The sequence below is a fragment of the Natrix helvetica genome (assembly GCF_964273705.1).
Source record: "Natrix helvetica genome assembly, chromosome: 1".
Classification (NCBI taxonomy): Eukaryota; Metazoa; Chordata; class Lepidosauria; order Squamata; family Natricidae; genus Natrix; species Natrix helvetica.
This window is the reverse complement of record NC_138548.1, coordinates 77515673-77531525: the sequence shown is the minus strand read 5'-3', so window position 1 is coordinate 77531525 and position 15853 is coordinate 77515673. Positions and strand designations below refer to the sequence as shown.

At 37.9% G+C, this 15853-nt stretch overlaps 1 protein-coding gene across 3 annotated transcripts in view; it reads left to right on the top strand.

Moving 5' to 3' along the window:
* ZFYVE26 (zinc finger FYVE-type containing 26) overlaps nt 1–15853 on the top strand; it is a 53765-nt gene that overhangs the window by 515 nt on the left and 37397 nt on the right. For 2 of the 3 annotated variants that reach the window (XM_081955185.1, XM_081955183.1), the window contains exons 1-13: nt 384–743; nt 1507–1585; nt 2589–2678; nt 4722–5262; nt 6243–6373; nt 7092–7256; nt 7408–7496; nt 8213–8373; nt 8775–8987; nt 10351–11004; nt 11613–11702; nt 13045–13113; nt 14796–14944. In XM_081955185.1, coding sequence (XP_081811311.1) covers nt 553–743; nt 1507–1585; nt 2589–2678; nt 4722–5262; nt 6243–6373; nt 7092–7256; nt 7408–7496; nt 8213–8373; nt 8775–8987; nt 10351–11004; nt 11613–11702; nt 13045–13113; nt 14796–14944 — 2622 coding nt within the window. In that variant the 5' untranslated portion in view covers nt 384–552. Of the gene's footprint in view, nt 1–383; nt 744–1506; nt 1586–2588; nt 2679–4721; nt 5263–6242; nt 6374–7091; nt 7257–7407; nt 7497–8212; nt 8374–8774; nt 8988–10350; nt 11005–11612; nt 11703–13044; nt 13114–14795; nt 14945–15853 lie in introns of those variants that run through there. The other variant, XM_081955184.1, reaches the window with a different exon arrangement.

Here is a 15853-nt window from a genome sequence, read left to right as displayed (position 1 = left end):
AGGACTTATTTCAAAGTATTTGAAGAAGTGGAAATCATGTGAACTGGATACATTTAGACCTCAGGAAGGATAATGTCTGGAAATTTTGATTTAATGAGAACTTCTAGTTACAATTTTCTTAATTGCAAAAATAATATTGCAAACGTTGTACACACTTTCCCAGCAGAATTAGCTAAGTAGTTCTGCTTGAAGTGAGTAGTATGTAAACAAGGATGTTTTTGCAACTTATTATTGATTTTTGGTGCAGATTTTGGCAGAATCAGGGTTTGGAAAGTTGGTAAATGATTGGGGAATCAGTCAATAAATAAGCTTTTCTCCACCTTCTGAGCTACAAGGGAGAGTGATGAATTTAGAATTTTAAATAAAAAAAAACAATTACTGTGGTTTTCTAGCTGGCTAAACTTTTGAGAAAGACTAAAGTTCTTTTTTTCCATTTTCCAAAATCTTTTCATTTTAGGAAATACACTGTAAGCAGCAGCTTACATGAAATATATGAAATATATTTAAAAGTAGGAGCTGATGAATCAAAGTTTTGCCTTTTGAAGCAGGAAAATGTATCCATTTGGTAGGGAGGAAGCAGCATCCCTTGAACGACTCTTCTGGTTCTTCTCTGAATGTATGCAAAGGGGAGACTGGGAACTTGCGCAGGCCTGTGTCCCTCAGTTACAGCAGTTGCAAGATGATGGCTCTGAAAAGGTTGAAAAAATCCTTCATGCCCTGATAATCTGCCCTTCCCGTTTGAGGTAAGTTATAATCAATCACAAATGGGTGCAAATAGTGTGAAAAGAATATTTCATGATTTACAACATGTAATAATGCAATCCTGTACATGCATATGGCCAAGTAATTTTTAATTACTTTTAGTGTGATTACTTACCTTGCAGGTAGATTTATAATGTACTATAGCCTGAAATTATTTTTCATGTTATTCCATGTAGACCAGCTAAAATTTATTTTGAATTTAATGTGCACATTGTGGATAGAGGCAGAATGAACAGTCTTTCTGATGCTTAGCACTAATGTGAAATATTTTTCAGGAATTAAAGAAACTCTAGAATTTTAAATCTGCTGGTGGTGCTAACATACTGATATTCACAAGATTTGAATACTACTGCATGTTAGCTTTTAAATGGTTTACTACATTTTTAGAGTATATAAAATTTGGGAGCTATTGGAATACATAGGGAAATCACTTTCCTGGTGGTACTCCGGAAAAAATATTTTCCATTATTTTATTCTTAAAATTAAATTGGATCATTTGCTACAGATTTTCTAAAAGTTATGGCAGATGGAAGAAGTCCAAGAGACTGAGATCATAGAAAGTTAGGAGGAGTGAGATTACAGTGTGTGCATATTTAGCTTGAGGTGTAATTGTGAGAATTACAGTTTTCTGGACTATTGTGTAATTCCTGCTATGGTTGCAGTTTAAAACCTGATTAAGAGTTTTTTTTTTTAAGTGAACATATAGTATGTAAATGTATTCTTGATTACATGTTATTTTTGTAGGAGTGAATCAAAGCACAGTCCTCAAAAACTTGCTTGGTTTTGGCTGCTTGTATTGCAGGAATGGCTATCACACAAACAGGTAAAGACAAACATTTTAGTCTTATGTAGAAAAATACTATATCCAGGATAGAGATAAATTTTGCAGTAGCAATGAAATATAGAAATCATCTTTGGAGTAATTACAAGAAGTCTTAAGACTTTCTTTCAATTACCCTAAGCCCAATAAGTCAACTAAACTAGTGCTGGCTAGGAAGAAGCTCAGCAAATAATTCTCAGGAACAATGCAAAGGAAAATGGATTGCAATCAAAATAGGCATATTGCATTCTTACTTAAATTGCTTCAATAGAAAAAAAATGCTTTCTTTTCTTTTTTATTAAAAAGGCTGCAGTTTAGTGTAGTGGTTAAGTCATCAGGTTAGTATCCAGGAAATCATGGACACAAGCCTTAGCAACAATGCCAGCTGGGTAACCTTGCATCAGTCATTCTCAGCCCTAGGAAGCAGGGAATGGTAAATCACTTCCAAACTCTTGCCATGAAAACCTCAGGGTCTTTTAGCAATCACCAGAGGTCAACGGCAAAAAAAACCCCTCTAATAATATAATTACTGTATCAATATACTATACTCCTATAAGTAATTCTCATAATAGAATATACTCTTGAATTTTTGCAAAGGTACTCATATTTTTAAATTGTATTGCTCCTGTGCATTGAAAATCAGTCTAATGTGCAATTCTTGACTGCAAAGTTCCCATTGCAGATTCATCTCTTCACTTAATGAGAAATTAAGCAGTTGTCTAAGTTAATTAAATAATCTGGGAGTAGCAAAAATAATTTCCCCAACTATATGCATATGCAGTGGAACCCTTGAATCTGAGCCAAACATGGGTTCCTATACCAGTAAGTAGTTGAGGGGGCAATTGCAAATAAAACGGGAGTCCATTTGTTTGGGGAAATATCACGGTAGATGGATATTGTTGGGTGTTAAATATCTGAAACTATATACCACAATGTATGTAGCAATTCTTATTTGTACTTGCTATTTTTTTCTTACATTTTCTTATCTGTTCTTTAATAATTCTAGAAAACTGTCCCAGCAGCTCTCCAAAGAGAAACTGAATTCTTGCTTCTCCTAGAAGAACTGGAAAAGGATGTCCCATTTGGGGTTTTAAAGGTGTGGTTCCTTTTTAAGGATAACAGTTTTTTTCCAGTGCAGACATGTCTGAACACAGTATTTAGTGCATACAAGCTGGATGTGAATTCAGAACACTAATATAAGAATATGAACTTTGCTGGATAGACAAGAGTGCTAATTTGTTCAGTGTTACACTTACTGTAAAAATGTAAGTGACCAACCAAGGAAGCCTTCTACTGTAGGCTTTGAGGATATTAGGATCCTCCTACATATTTCTTTGAGAATCCATTGTTGAGAAATACAATGCCTCTGATACAGGAAGAAATTATGGCCACCTTGCATATCACCAGCAACTGATGGCTCCCTGGATTTATCTTGACTTTTCAAACTGTTAGATAACATTATATCATGTGATAGTGACTCATAGACCTTGACTGCACGATGTCAATAAGTAATTTTTTTAATCTGTTCTGTTCTGATCTCCCACAGTTCAGTTCAACCACAGCTCTAGTTAGTATTTTGAGGGAGGGAAAGAAATGTTTTTCTTTCCATTTTGTCTATTGTGTGTAACACTACTTGTCCAATGTTACCTATTACACATCATCTTATATGCCATCTGCATTCCATATATGAGTCTTTTTCATAAGGAAGTTGTTTTAGCCTTTTGATCGCTTTGATTGCCTTTTCCATATATTTACTTTCAGTACTTTATTGTTCAAAGTGCAGCAATCAGAATTTTCAAATGCTGTTGCACAATGGAATTATATTGACAGTTCTATTTTTTTTTTGTTCCTTTTCTTAATACTCTTTACATTTGTGTCTGGAACTCTGTACTTTAATATGGCCCAGTGGCTAATCAATAAAATAAACTTAAACTAATAATCCTCAACATATTTGTCTTTTTCAACAGCAATTCAATTCTATCCAAAGTTTTAATGCGAAATATTATTATGACAGCTACATTTGATAGGCCATAAAATAACTATAAAATCAAGATGGATTGATTGCCTGGTTACTTAGATCATCAAGAGAGACCTTTTTCAATAGCCTCTCACAGTCAGAAGTTTATGTTTCTGGATTTGTTTCTGTGTCCTCTCCAGGTTATAGAATATTACAATAATACAATAATACAATACAATAATACAATAGTATTATTGTATTGTATTATTGTATTCTTCTTCTTCTCCTGTTCTTATATACAGCAGAATAGCAAACCCTACCTCTTTTATTAAGCATTTAACTGAATTATTTTAGTGTGACTAATTGCCACAGCAAGGACAGTGACACCACTTTCTTCTGGGTGTTTGTTTGATACTCAATTATTTATCCCAATATCCCTACACCTAATCACAGTTGTTGTTTTCTACAGTGTGATCTCCTGAAGGATCGAGTTAGAATTCTCATTAATTTCAAACCACTATCTGAATATTATAGTCCAGCACATTTGGATGGTGCCAAACTCAGAACTACCGTCCTATCAATATCGTTCATGTTAAATAACCATGAATGCAAGATTAGTGGAAGAACTAAGTGGTTCCCTTTGTAATACTGTCTGGTACCATGAAGATTTCTTGTTGTCCTGGAGGGAATCAAGTAAATTTTCAATTCATCTTTCCTCTTTGATGTTGTATTGGTACCTTTGGGAATAAGGAGACCAGAGGCTGTCTCGTAATCATAGGGCTGGACCAGGGAATCCAGCTAACTGCAACATTATCAGCTGCCAAATAAATAGGGGTTTACAGGTAGGTACTGGTTTCTACATGTCCCAAAGGTGCTTTTTTAGGAGGCAACTGGACTTTCTTGGTTTTTTTTAAAGACATTTCGCTTCTCATGCAAGAAGCTTCTTCAGCTCTGACAGGATAGTGGGGAATGTCCAGTTGCCTCCGGAAAAAGCACTTTTGGGGCAACCATGACCTGGATGACTGAGAATCTCTACAGACTTTTAGTTTCTACATGATATGGGCTTTTTCTCCTTTCTACTGAGAAAATGCATTTGACCATTAACATGTATTTGATATAGTTTTCATATCTAATATATTTATGGAAGAAAATGTTCTTATCTAGCTATTTTTCCCCCTTAAGGAACTTTATGAAGCATTCGAGGACAATCATTTGTTGCATAGGAAACAAAGAGATGGATCAGTACAGAAATTTGGTGTGGAGCTGATGTCTACTCTTCAAAAAATGCTCTTGCAGGCTCCTCGGAAATTGCAATCCATACTGGAACTACTTCAGCGTGATCCTGTGGAATGTAGCTCTTCAGTAATACAAAGTGGCTTGCCACAGAACATTTTTGTCGGCTTCCTTTGGGATTCACTGAAATGTTTGAAGCGTCTTCAGCTAAATCCAGAATTACTGGAGAGAGAGGGGAATAAAGTCGCAGATGAAATCTATAACGCCCTGAGTATGTTGAATTTGAAGGTGGACAATCAGACGAGAGAGCTAAGGCTCCTCTGCAGAGAACTTCTGGATGCTTGTTGGTTTGAGCAGAGTCCTCTTAGAGAGGAGAGGCTACTCAGCTGCATGTTACGAAAAGACAGCCACTCCTTGCTTAGTCTCTTTGGCAGTGTATTTATTGAGAAGATGAAAGAAAAACTGCTGAGTCAAAAGTTACCAGGCAAAGGTTGGTGTGGTTGTATACTCTTGAATTCTAACTGCACATTATGGCTAAGGGGCATCGTCCAGCCCTCGCCAGGATTCTGTGTGGTCCTCATCCCTCCAGATCATCTGAATTGCTGCAGAAAGGCTGAAGAATCGGCAGCCGTTACTGGAGCATTAGAAGCCACTATTCAGTGAGCAGGTGGAGAGCTGAATGACAGGAAGGATTTGATGATTTCACAGGAAAAGCTGGAGCTTATTTTTTTCCCCACCTATTTTTTTGGGTGGGGAATTAAGGATGGAATAGACAGGAAGTCATTTCAATTTCTATGCTGTAATCCCCCCCAAAAAAACACCCCAACTCAAAATTATGCCTCCAAAATGGGGGGGGGGGGGACTGAATTTTTATAGCACAATTTTGAGGTTTGAAATAGTTTTAGATTACAAATTGATGCGTGCTACCTCCCGGAGTCTATCCACTTCCATTCTTATTTTAGTAAGGAATAACACACACACATACACTCCAAACCTGCGATACTAAAAATTGGCCATTTTGTTCCTGAATTTCAAGGGGACGACCATAGTATGCTGGAGAGAACTTCATCAAAGTTAAGGGCGTCCATACCTGATATAATAATTTGAAGGGGACTAAACTCTGGTCCCTTAGACAAAGTAAGAAGTGTATATATTTAGATCAGCTGAAGAAATCAGTTGCTGGTCTAATGAGGAATAGTGCTTATGGGTGATTTCAGCCATTTATTGATAGCTAAAACTTGTATATAGAATAAGCCACAGATCATTAATGTCTTTGTTACTAACATAGGTGATAAACAATACAGAACTGAATGTAGTAGGACAAGAACAGCTGCCTCTTGTGTTTGGGCAAATTGTACTTTTTGCTGTTGCAAGTACCAAATGGTCTATAAAATAATTCCTTTCGCTGCCAGTATAAATCTCCTGTATGTTGATTCTATGTGAAGCTAATTATACTTCTGAATATTCCAGGTACATCTGAACATCCGGATGCTGAACGGGTAGTGGTGGCATTGTTTATGGATCATGAGCAGGCTTATTCTTGGAAAGCTGCTTATTTCTACTATCTTAGCAGCAACAAACACTTTTTGGAACAAATTCTGGTAAATTTGTAATGAGACATAAGAAACGTTGAACAAGTTAATTGTGTAAATAGTGCTATTTCAGAGCTAAACCTGTCCTGAGATATTTTGCTGCCTGAAACAAAAAGCAAGACGGTGCACTTAATTCTACTTTTAGGAACCAGTGGTACTTATAATTTTTTAAAACCAGAAATAGGCCATCAACCTCCCATGTTGGCTGTTTAGCATGGTCCAGATTGGAAAAAAGATCAGTCTGGAGTTCTCTGGCATAAATTATTCCAGAGTTGTTCAATCTTGCACAGCCCTAAGGTGGATACTCGTGGACTCTGCTCCATACAAGTAGACCCAAGTCTGTAAATGAGTTTTTTCCATATCTCCTGTATTCCTATAGTCATTTCAAAGCTACTCAAGAGTATGCTTTCCCTGGATTATCTTCATTCAGAATATTACCCTGTTTTTCCACCAGAGTCATCTTTAGATCTTCCATTATTATCCATCAATGGAAGAATAACATGCAGTTCTCTCCACGCTCTCCAATTTTTCTGCTTTCATACACACTCTTGCAGGTGATACCAGTTTCTACTTTATGAATAAAAGAGCTCAAATGTATGTCAGAATGTATGAATTTGATTTTATCTACAGGGCGTTTTCTGGCATATTAAACCTATATTTTTATCTCACAGCCATAATTCCAGCATTCCATAGTCTTAGAATAAAGAAGTCATTTTCCCCCTTATAGATTACAGCATTAACTTTACTGAAAAGGGAAGATTTCTCAAGCCTCAGCAGATTACTGACACAGGAATTCAGCTACCTCAGTCGCCTCCTAATATTGCTCGGTTGGACGCAGTGTTGCAGTTTAGAATCGGCAAAGATGCTGCTGCAGACCCTACATAAATCTCAGGCAAGTCAGACATTCCCGGAGAGCACACTTTTGCTCCTAGTTTGTTTCTCAAAAGAGAAGTCAGAGAGCGTGCTCATTTCCTTTTTTGGGGGGTGGGGGAGCAAGCATGAAAGAAGATGATTTCTCCCCCTCTCCCCTTTGTTTTTAACAGGGTTTCTACAATGACTCTGTATTAAAAGACTTCTGTGATGGGTTGTGTGCCCAGGTGGAGGTTCTTGAGTGGTGCATACAGCAGAATAGGTAACACAACATGGGAGTATTTGGCTTAATGTTTTGGTGAAAGATCTTCCCCCACAGTCAAACTTACTGATGTTGAAACACAATGAGAGTACTATCCATTCACATGTGTGCATGCTTGGCCTCTGGCTGTAGCTTTGAATGGGAAGGGTTAGTAGCTGTCTTTGGGTATAGTTGCAATCTTTGCAATTCTCATCTATATTTTTTTACTAGAATAGATACATCCATTCCTCCTTGCATCCATTCAGCTATGCTGGTTTAATTGTTCTGTTTCTGTTATCTGTGGAGGTATCTATCTCCATCATTGCTTACTTAAGCAAATTTGTATCCTATAAGTAATGTGATGGGGTCAACCTTTGGTGTAGTTGTATCGCAGGGTTAAATTGTTCGTGAATCATATGTACTCTGTAGGCTCCTGCTAGTGAACAAACGATTTTGTAGAACTGCAGTATGTTATTTATTTATTTACTTGTTAAATTTATTTGCTGCCTATCTTGCCATGGGGCAGTTCTGACATATATATAGGCCTGCCTTTGTCACTAATTTTTTTTGTATTCTACATGTTGCCTAAATTGTTCTTGAACTAAGGGCTAAAAAAGACACTCGTCAGACTAACTAAAATCAACTCTGGGAATGTTGTGTATCTTTATCTAGAAAAAAAATCCAGAGGTGAAACCAGCATTTGCTGATATTCAAACTGTGCTTACTTCCTTCTATAGTAATTGCATCCCGGAAAATGTTCTTCTGCAGCATCTTCATAGTTTGGAGTGCCATTCTTCCCTTTACCTTCTGTACCAACTTACAGACCTCTTAGCCTTGAATGAGGAAGCAGTAATTGAGCTTTTCCAGAAAATCCCAACTAAGTACACAGAGGTTCAAGGTAAATGTATGTAATTGTAAATTGCAATGCGGTTGGCCAAAATGTCTTCTTTATTACGTAAATATGTTTGGTCCCGATTCCCTTATTTTAAAGTTGTATTGCTCATCTTAGCCTTGCAATGGCTTTTTTGAGGCCTTCTTGAATTTGGAAACTACCAGAAAACACTCGCTTTGGATGGTGAAGGATAGTGGAAGGTAAAACATGAACTTTCCCACTGTGAGATCAAAATTACTTCTCCTGTTTCACAGAAGAAAATCAAAGAAACCTCTGGTCCTTGAGATGAAGGCTGTAGGATTTTGTCTTAAAACTATGAACTTATTAGCTATCAGCTGTTGAGTCTTAAAAATCATGCATGCCAATGTTAACTAATGTCTGCTTTTGTGTTTGTTCTCTTATTTTAGATTCAGCAGTGATGCCAGATGTTCGCCTTTTGAGTCAACAGCACAATCTTACTCTCTACCAGGCATTTTGTGCCATGAAATACGCCATCTATGCATTATGTGTCAAATCACACAGAGGTTCAAATTGCAGACACTGTGCAAACTACTTTGTCACTGAGCTCCCTCATGAACTTCTGGAGAAGAATGAATTTCCCAGTCAACCTCTCTACCCAGGTCTCGTAGAACCTGTAACTAAATTCTGTGCTGCTTTTTTATGCATTCTGCCTTTAGCTCTTTTTGAAGTTAACTTTTTGTTTTGAATGTCTTTGTTCAGAATTTTATCCAGTGAGAACTCAGGGCTAGTCATTGCAAATATTATCTATTGTTCTACTATTACAGCACATTTTGATGATAACATTGGATAGCAATAGCACATAGATTGATATACCGCTTCATAGTGCTTTACAGTCCTCTCTAAGCAGTTTAGAGAGTCTACATATTGCCCCAACAATTTGGGTCCTCATTTTAATGACTTGGAAGGCTGAGCCAACCTTGAGCCGGTCAGAATCTCCTGACTGTGAGCAGTGAGTTAGCCTGCAATACTGCATTCTAACCACTGCACCACCACAGCTCCCTTGTACACAAATATTGTACTTTCTTTCCTTTATCCAACTTATGTATTTGTGGGGTGTCCAAAGTTTTGGGGAGTGACACTAAATTGTAGAATTAGAGGATAACCACATTCTGCAGAAAAAACATCATGGATCACATCATTTGTAGCATTCTCTAATTAAATGATACTATTTAGCCCAACTTTCTTCAACCTGGTGCACACTAAAATGGCAACTTGTAGATTCCCAATCTCTAGTCTAATCAAATATAAATCTCAATTTTAAAATGTATGGGCATTTCTATAAAAAGGTCCAACATTAAGTTTTTAAAGTTTAGAAGAGATTTCTGCTTTGCAGAAAATATAGTTTATAAGAAGAGTAGAAGAATCAGACGCTTAGAGCTCAGGTTCCCCTGAATTTCAGAATATTCTTCCATTATATTGAGATCAGCCTTTCCCACTACAGCTATGGCCCAGCTCCCAGGGTACAACAAGGAAGGTTCTACAGTTTAATCTTCCACTTCCTTATGAATAATTCTTAATCTCAGAGCTGTATTTGGGCTGGTTGTGTTTATTTAGCTTAGTCCACATAAGCAGCCTTGGGGTGAATATATATAGCTCAGAGGTGGTATTCAATTGGTTCAGACTGATTTACCCAAACTGGTAGCAGAAATTGTGGATGGGTGCATGCGCGGAAGGCTGGGTGCATGTGTGGAAGGGGCGCTTTCCCCCTCGAAGTGCGTGCATGTGGGGCAAAGTTGGTAACAACATGTGAAACCCACCACTGATATAGCTCCTTCCAGGATCCCAAGGCTGTAGAATTTTTCTCATACAAGATAGAAAATGAGGAAATGGGTGTAATGTTTGTTTATCACAGAGAACTACATTATGGGGAAGTCAGCCGAATCTATTTCAGCTATTCTCAAACTGAGTTGTTGATTGGAGAAAAATACTGAATCTGTTCGCTGAACTGTTTTGTCTTCACAGATACAGATTATGCAAGTCTCTTTCCTCACTATCTCTCCAAGTGTCAGAATTATTTAAGAAGCGTACCTGCTCCTCTAAGGTTGGAGCTCCTGGAAAATATATTCTCTTTGCTCTTTGTTTCTTCAAGTGATCTCTACGGTGACAGTCCACAAGAAGAAGATAATGCAGAAGATGTTGGCTTCAGGAAGAAAAGCCATTTGGGCAAGAGAGCAGAGCGTTGTGCTAGCCAAGATTCATCCACCACACCAAGTCCTCAGCACTCTGTCAGTCCTGAGATGACAGCTCATGCGCCCACTTCCTCTGCAACAAAGAGCAGCCAAGCATTATTCAATTTGGAATCAAGCAACATAAATTGTGGTTCCTTTGGGCTGAGCTATTTGGATTTGAAACATTTCACCAGTAACATATGTGGATTTCTAGTGGATGAGGAAGCCTTGGAAATATTTCTCAAAATGCTCATGGAGCATCTGAAAGAAATTGAGGATTCTTTTGTGTGGGATTCAAGACACATCCCTACGATGGAACTGGCTCTGCTAGATAGCTTGAATTTATCTGTAAATAAGGAGAGCTTTAACAGCCGTGTGCAGCAGTTCTCCAAGTATCTTTCTGACGCTCAGTGGCGGCACAGAATAGTGCTCAGCAACAAAAACACAGGTAAGAATTATTAAGAGATTTCATTCATTCTTAAACTATCACAAAGGATAGGGGCTTCTCTTGGTGACAGCTTAAAAAGAAGCAATTTTAGATCCTGTGCAGAAAGTCAAGAAGTAGATGCATGCAAAGATGAACCTACAAAATAAAGTTGGTCTGGAAAATAACAGGGAGAAGATACAGCAGTGTGATGTATTTCTATTGCATTACAAAATGTTATCTCTCTTGTGTGGGCCTTTAAACCTATTGTATGATGTACCCCAGATATTGGGGATGATGTGTTACGATAGTTCATTTTGTCTTCCTCAAGCATACCTGAGCGAAATATATTTGAATGTAACTAAGTTTTAGAAGTCTCTGAAAAGAAGACAGCTGTGGATCAGAATGTATTCCTTGGTGCAAGCCTGATTATGATGAGTTTTCATTCTTCTGGCTAAGATGCATCACACAACGTTTCTGCTTTAAACGAAGAAGCTGTAAGGAGAATTACCCAAATAGAGATAGAGCAGTCTCAATATTTATATCTTTTTTTTTTTTTTTTGCTTTCATCTAACATACAGTATATTGTGATAAAACGGAAATTATACAACAACTTAATGGTGTTTTTGCAGGTAGTCATCGTGGTCCAACTAGAATAAACTATAGTTTCACCAAAGCATCCTTCTTGAAAAAGCACACTCAGTCTCAAAGACAAAAGCCAGGTAAAATGGTAGAAATAGCTATGAGTCTTATATCACTGTCACAGATGTATTGCTGCTTCTGCTAGTCAGAACCTCATGGTTCTATGAGACTCTGATCATTTATCTATATTATAACTGTGTAGTGAATGAAGATGGTCTTGGGGGGCAGAGGGAAAACCCACTACCAATGCCATGATCAGATAAATGATACTTGTGCCCAGGCCAAGAAAATGGTTTCCAAAAACACCTTAGACAGTCCTTCTCTCTAATTCGCATGAAGATAAAAGAGCGGGCAAACTAGTCACAGACACCGTGCAGACCTAAAGCTTTTTTTAAACCTACTTTTATTAGAACAACCATAATAAAAGGATGTTGCAAGCCTCAACATGCTACCTTTTCTCCCCCTTTTAACTTCATAGGAATTGGGGGAGGGGCCCTGCCCTACTGTCTTTCAAGACCATATTCTTTATTCACTACAGTATCTTACAAACCATGCTGGTTCATAATTGCAATCTTAAATTGGGGGTAAATGAGAAAAAAAAATACTATATTTAGTATTTACTATAGGCTTAGGTGCAAAGACAAATAAAATTTGAAAAGTAGCAGATGCTTCCGAATAGACTCTGTAAATCTAAAATCTTGGGATCTCCCTATCTCCCTATCTCTCATTCAGCAAAATATTCTGATTAACCCAAACATTCAGAATAGCTGGATTGGAAATACCATTCAGCAATGCTTAAGAAGGAGCTTGCTTTGTCCAAAACAACCAAGTTGTGTTTGCTGCAGCTGAATTTTAAAGTGAATTTGCTTCTTAGATATAAGAAAATTGCTACTTAGTCCTGCAGTAGTTAAAGAACAGGGTGGGAACTAGTCATGATTCCATGTGTATGATTATATTTGACATGAACATAATAAGATACTGTCGTATAGACAATATCAGGGAGAACAAAGTCCTCCAAATATAAACTAAGCTGTTGCTGTAAAACATTTTGTTTAAAGGCAGACTACTTTAGATCTTCCTTCTCCTGTGTTGTACCCTGTATTTGCATAGTTTAGAGACCAATATTGGATATTTTGGGTAATGGCTGTGCTGTCATGAAGTTAATATACGAGACCAGGATGTAAAATAACAATTTGTACAAATTAGATAAAATAGTATAGATTATCCTAACACAAAGCAATTTACAGTACTCTGGATACGAATTCTCTAAGCTAGCCCAAGGTAATAATATAAGAATTTATCTAGACTGGATAAAATGTTTAGTGTTACTACTCATCTCTCAATTAGTCTGTAGATGCTGCAGTGAAAATAAAGTGATGTGCTTCACTCACTTTTCCTCTTTATTTTTTTTTCCTGCTTCAGAACACAAAAGAACTTCAAACTCATCGCAGGAGAGCTCCAGCAGTGAATTAAGTGCCACCAGCATATCAGGTATGGGAGAGCTTTCTTGTCATGGAAACCCACGTTGCTTCTGACTCAGGAACGTTTTACCTTAAGAGAGCTTGTAAAATCTTCAAATGTGTTTTACAAAATACTCAGGTTTACTTATTAAAGCAACCCGTTGATCTGGCCTAGGCTTCCCAAGAGCATGAAGCAAACTCCTTGTCCTGACAAAAACCCCTTTTATTTATTTACTGTGAATTCTGCTCATTCACATCCAACAAAGTCTTTCGAGGGAGGATTTACAGTCACAGACCTTATCTGGCATGGAGAGCTGACAGACCGATATCTGCAAAACTTGACAAAGAGTCTCAGAGAGTCAAGAACCAATTAAGCAAACTAATTGTCTCCTGCAAACTCCACTCCCCTTACGCTCCTCTTTTATTTCCTCTGGGAGGGGTCATTCATCATCCACCTGTGGCCTCACTCCCAAGTCTACCCCTGTTCTTTAGCTGTTCCCTTCGTCTGGCAACTCTGCGCATGCGCACACTGGGAACAGGCTCCAGCTGTTCGTCTGCCTCGCTGATGTCTGACTCTAAAGGCAGCTGACAACTAGCATAAGCTCTGGCCCCGTCTCTGCCTCCGACACAGAGCCTTCATCAGAGGCTTCCCCAGACTCCAGGACTGGCCCCTGTTCCTCCCCAACCTCCTCACTGTCCGAATCTGCTGTCCGAATCTTTTCTGGCCGCTGGCAGGCCACAACACCTGTTCATTTGCAAAGTTTATACAGTTGCTTGGAAGAAAGCAAAACTAAGAGGATTGTGTGATTGTGGAAATAGCCAAAAGGCAGCTTGCAGCCCAGGTGAACAAGCCCTGCAAGCAAGCTGGCATTAAGAGTTTGAAAAGAGATGCTTTACCCATGCTCCTCCTCCTTTCAGAGGCTTTGCCTTTTCTCTTGCATAAAGGTAGTCCTCGACTTACAACCCCAACTTCTGTGGCAAAGCATTTCTGTTGCAAAGCAAGACGTTCGTTAAGGGAGTTTTGCCCCATGTTACGACTTTTCTAACCACAGTTGTTAAGTGAATCACTGCAATTGTTGAGTTAGTAGGGCGGTTGCTAAGTGAATCTGGCTTCCCCATTGACTTTGCTTGTCAGAAGTTTGCAAAAGGTGATCACATGACCCCTGGGGCCCCACAACCGTCACACACATGAGTCAGTTGCCAAGCATCTGAATTTTGATCAAGTGGCCATGGCGATGCTGCAAAGATTTTAAGTCTGAAAAACGGTCATAAGTCACTTTTTTTCAGTGCCATTGTAACTTTGAACAGTCGTTATACCAACTGTTGTAAGTTGAGGACTACCTGTATTTCCAATGGCAGCTTTGGTTTCTAAATCATGGCTGAGTTTTTTTTTCGTCTTCTGTAAATGCTTGACAATTTGTCAGTTCAGTTTTCAATCTGTTTTGATATTGTGGTTTTCAAACATATAATTAGCAGATTGATTGATTGATTCATTCATTCATTGATATTATGGAAACAGCAACTGTAAAAAGTGACAATTATACTTTATAACTAATCAACACAAACAAAATTACATTTTCCCATTATATTTTGCAACCATCTGATGACAACAGGGAATGTTCTAAAACCATTCCTCCTTGTATTGGTGTTTTTCTTGGGGAAGGGAAATGAATCTAATAATGGATCTGACGTTTTTTGTTAATTTGTTTTTAGAAGGCAGTGGCGGTGCCTCCTCTGACTGCAGTGATGCAGAATACTGGATAAAGCATCCAGATAATTCCCTCATCCCAGCCATGCTTTCCCCACCAGAATCTCTTCTTGTTGCATGCATCTTGAGAGGAAATTACGTCGAAGCTCATCAGGTAATGGCACAGAAACTCAGTCAACAGAAATCAGTTGGATTCCTGAATATTACTATAAATTTCTACTCTCTCCACAGAAAGTTTAGAAATTAATATCCCATTATTCTGATCTACTCCTTGTGCATTATATACTCCAAGCAGTCTGTTTTCAAATACAAATACAATAGCAGAGTTGGAAGGGACCTAGGAGGTCCTCTAGTTCAACCCCCTGCCTAGGCAGGAAACTTTATACCGTTTCAGACAAATGGCTATCCAACATCTTCTTAAAGACTTCCAGTGTTGGGGCATTCACAACTTCTGGAAGCAAGCTGTTCCACTGATTAATTGTTCTAATGGTCAGGAAATTTCTCCTCAGTTCTAAGTTGCTTCTCTCCTTGATTAGTTTCCACCCATTGCTTCTTGTTCTACCCTCAGGTGCTTTGGAGAATAGTTTGACTCCCTCTTCTTTGTGGCAACCCCTGAGATATTGGAACACTGCTATCATGTCTCCCCTAGTTCTTCTTTTCATTAAACTAGACATACCCAGTTTTCTTCATATGTTTTAGTCTTCAGTCCCCTAGTCTTCTTTGTTGCTCTTCTCTGCACTCTTTCACCCATGCTAATTGAGAAAACTGAGATGAATTTTTGACAGAGTGTGTATTTAATGGCAGAAGAGGAACATTTCAAAACCTATTAGCATTGTTTCTTCAGAAAAAAAAGATCTGTCCATTCAGATAAACAATAATTTCTTGAAGTTTTAAAAAAAGTTTTTTTTAATGTTATAATAAAAAGATTGAATTACCCAGCAGACATTTTTTTTATAAATTATAAATATTATACATGCCTTATAAAACTTCTTTGACTATATCCTTCCAGAGAAATTAGAAAGATATATTGGAATAAAGTTGAGCTTATTATTATTTTTTTGTC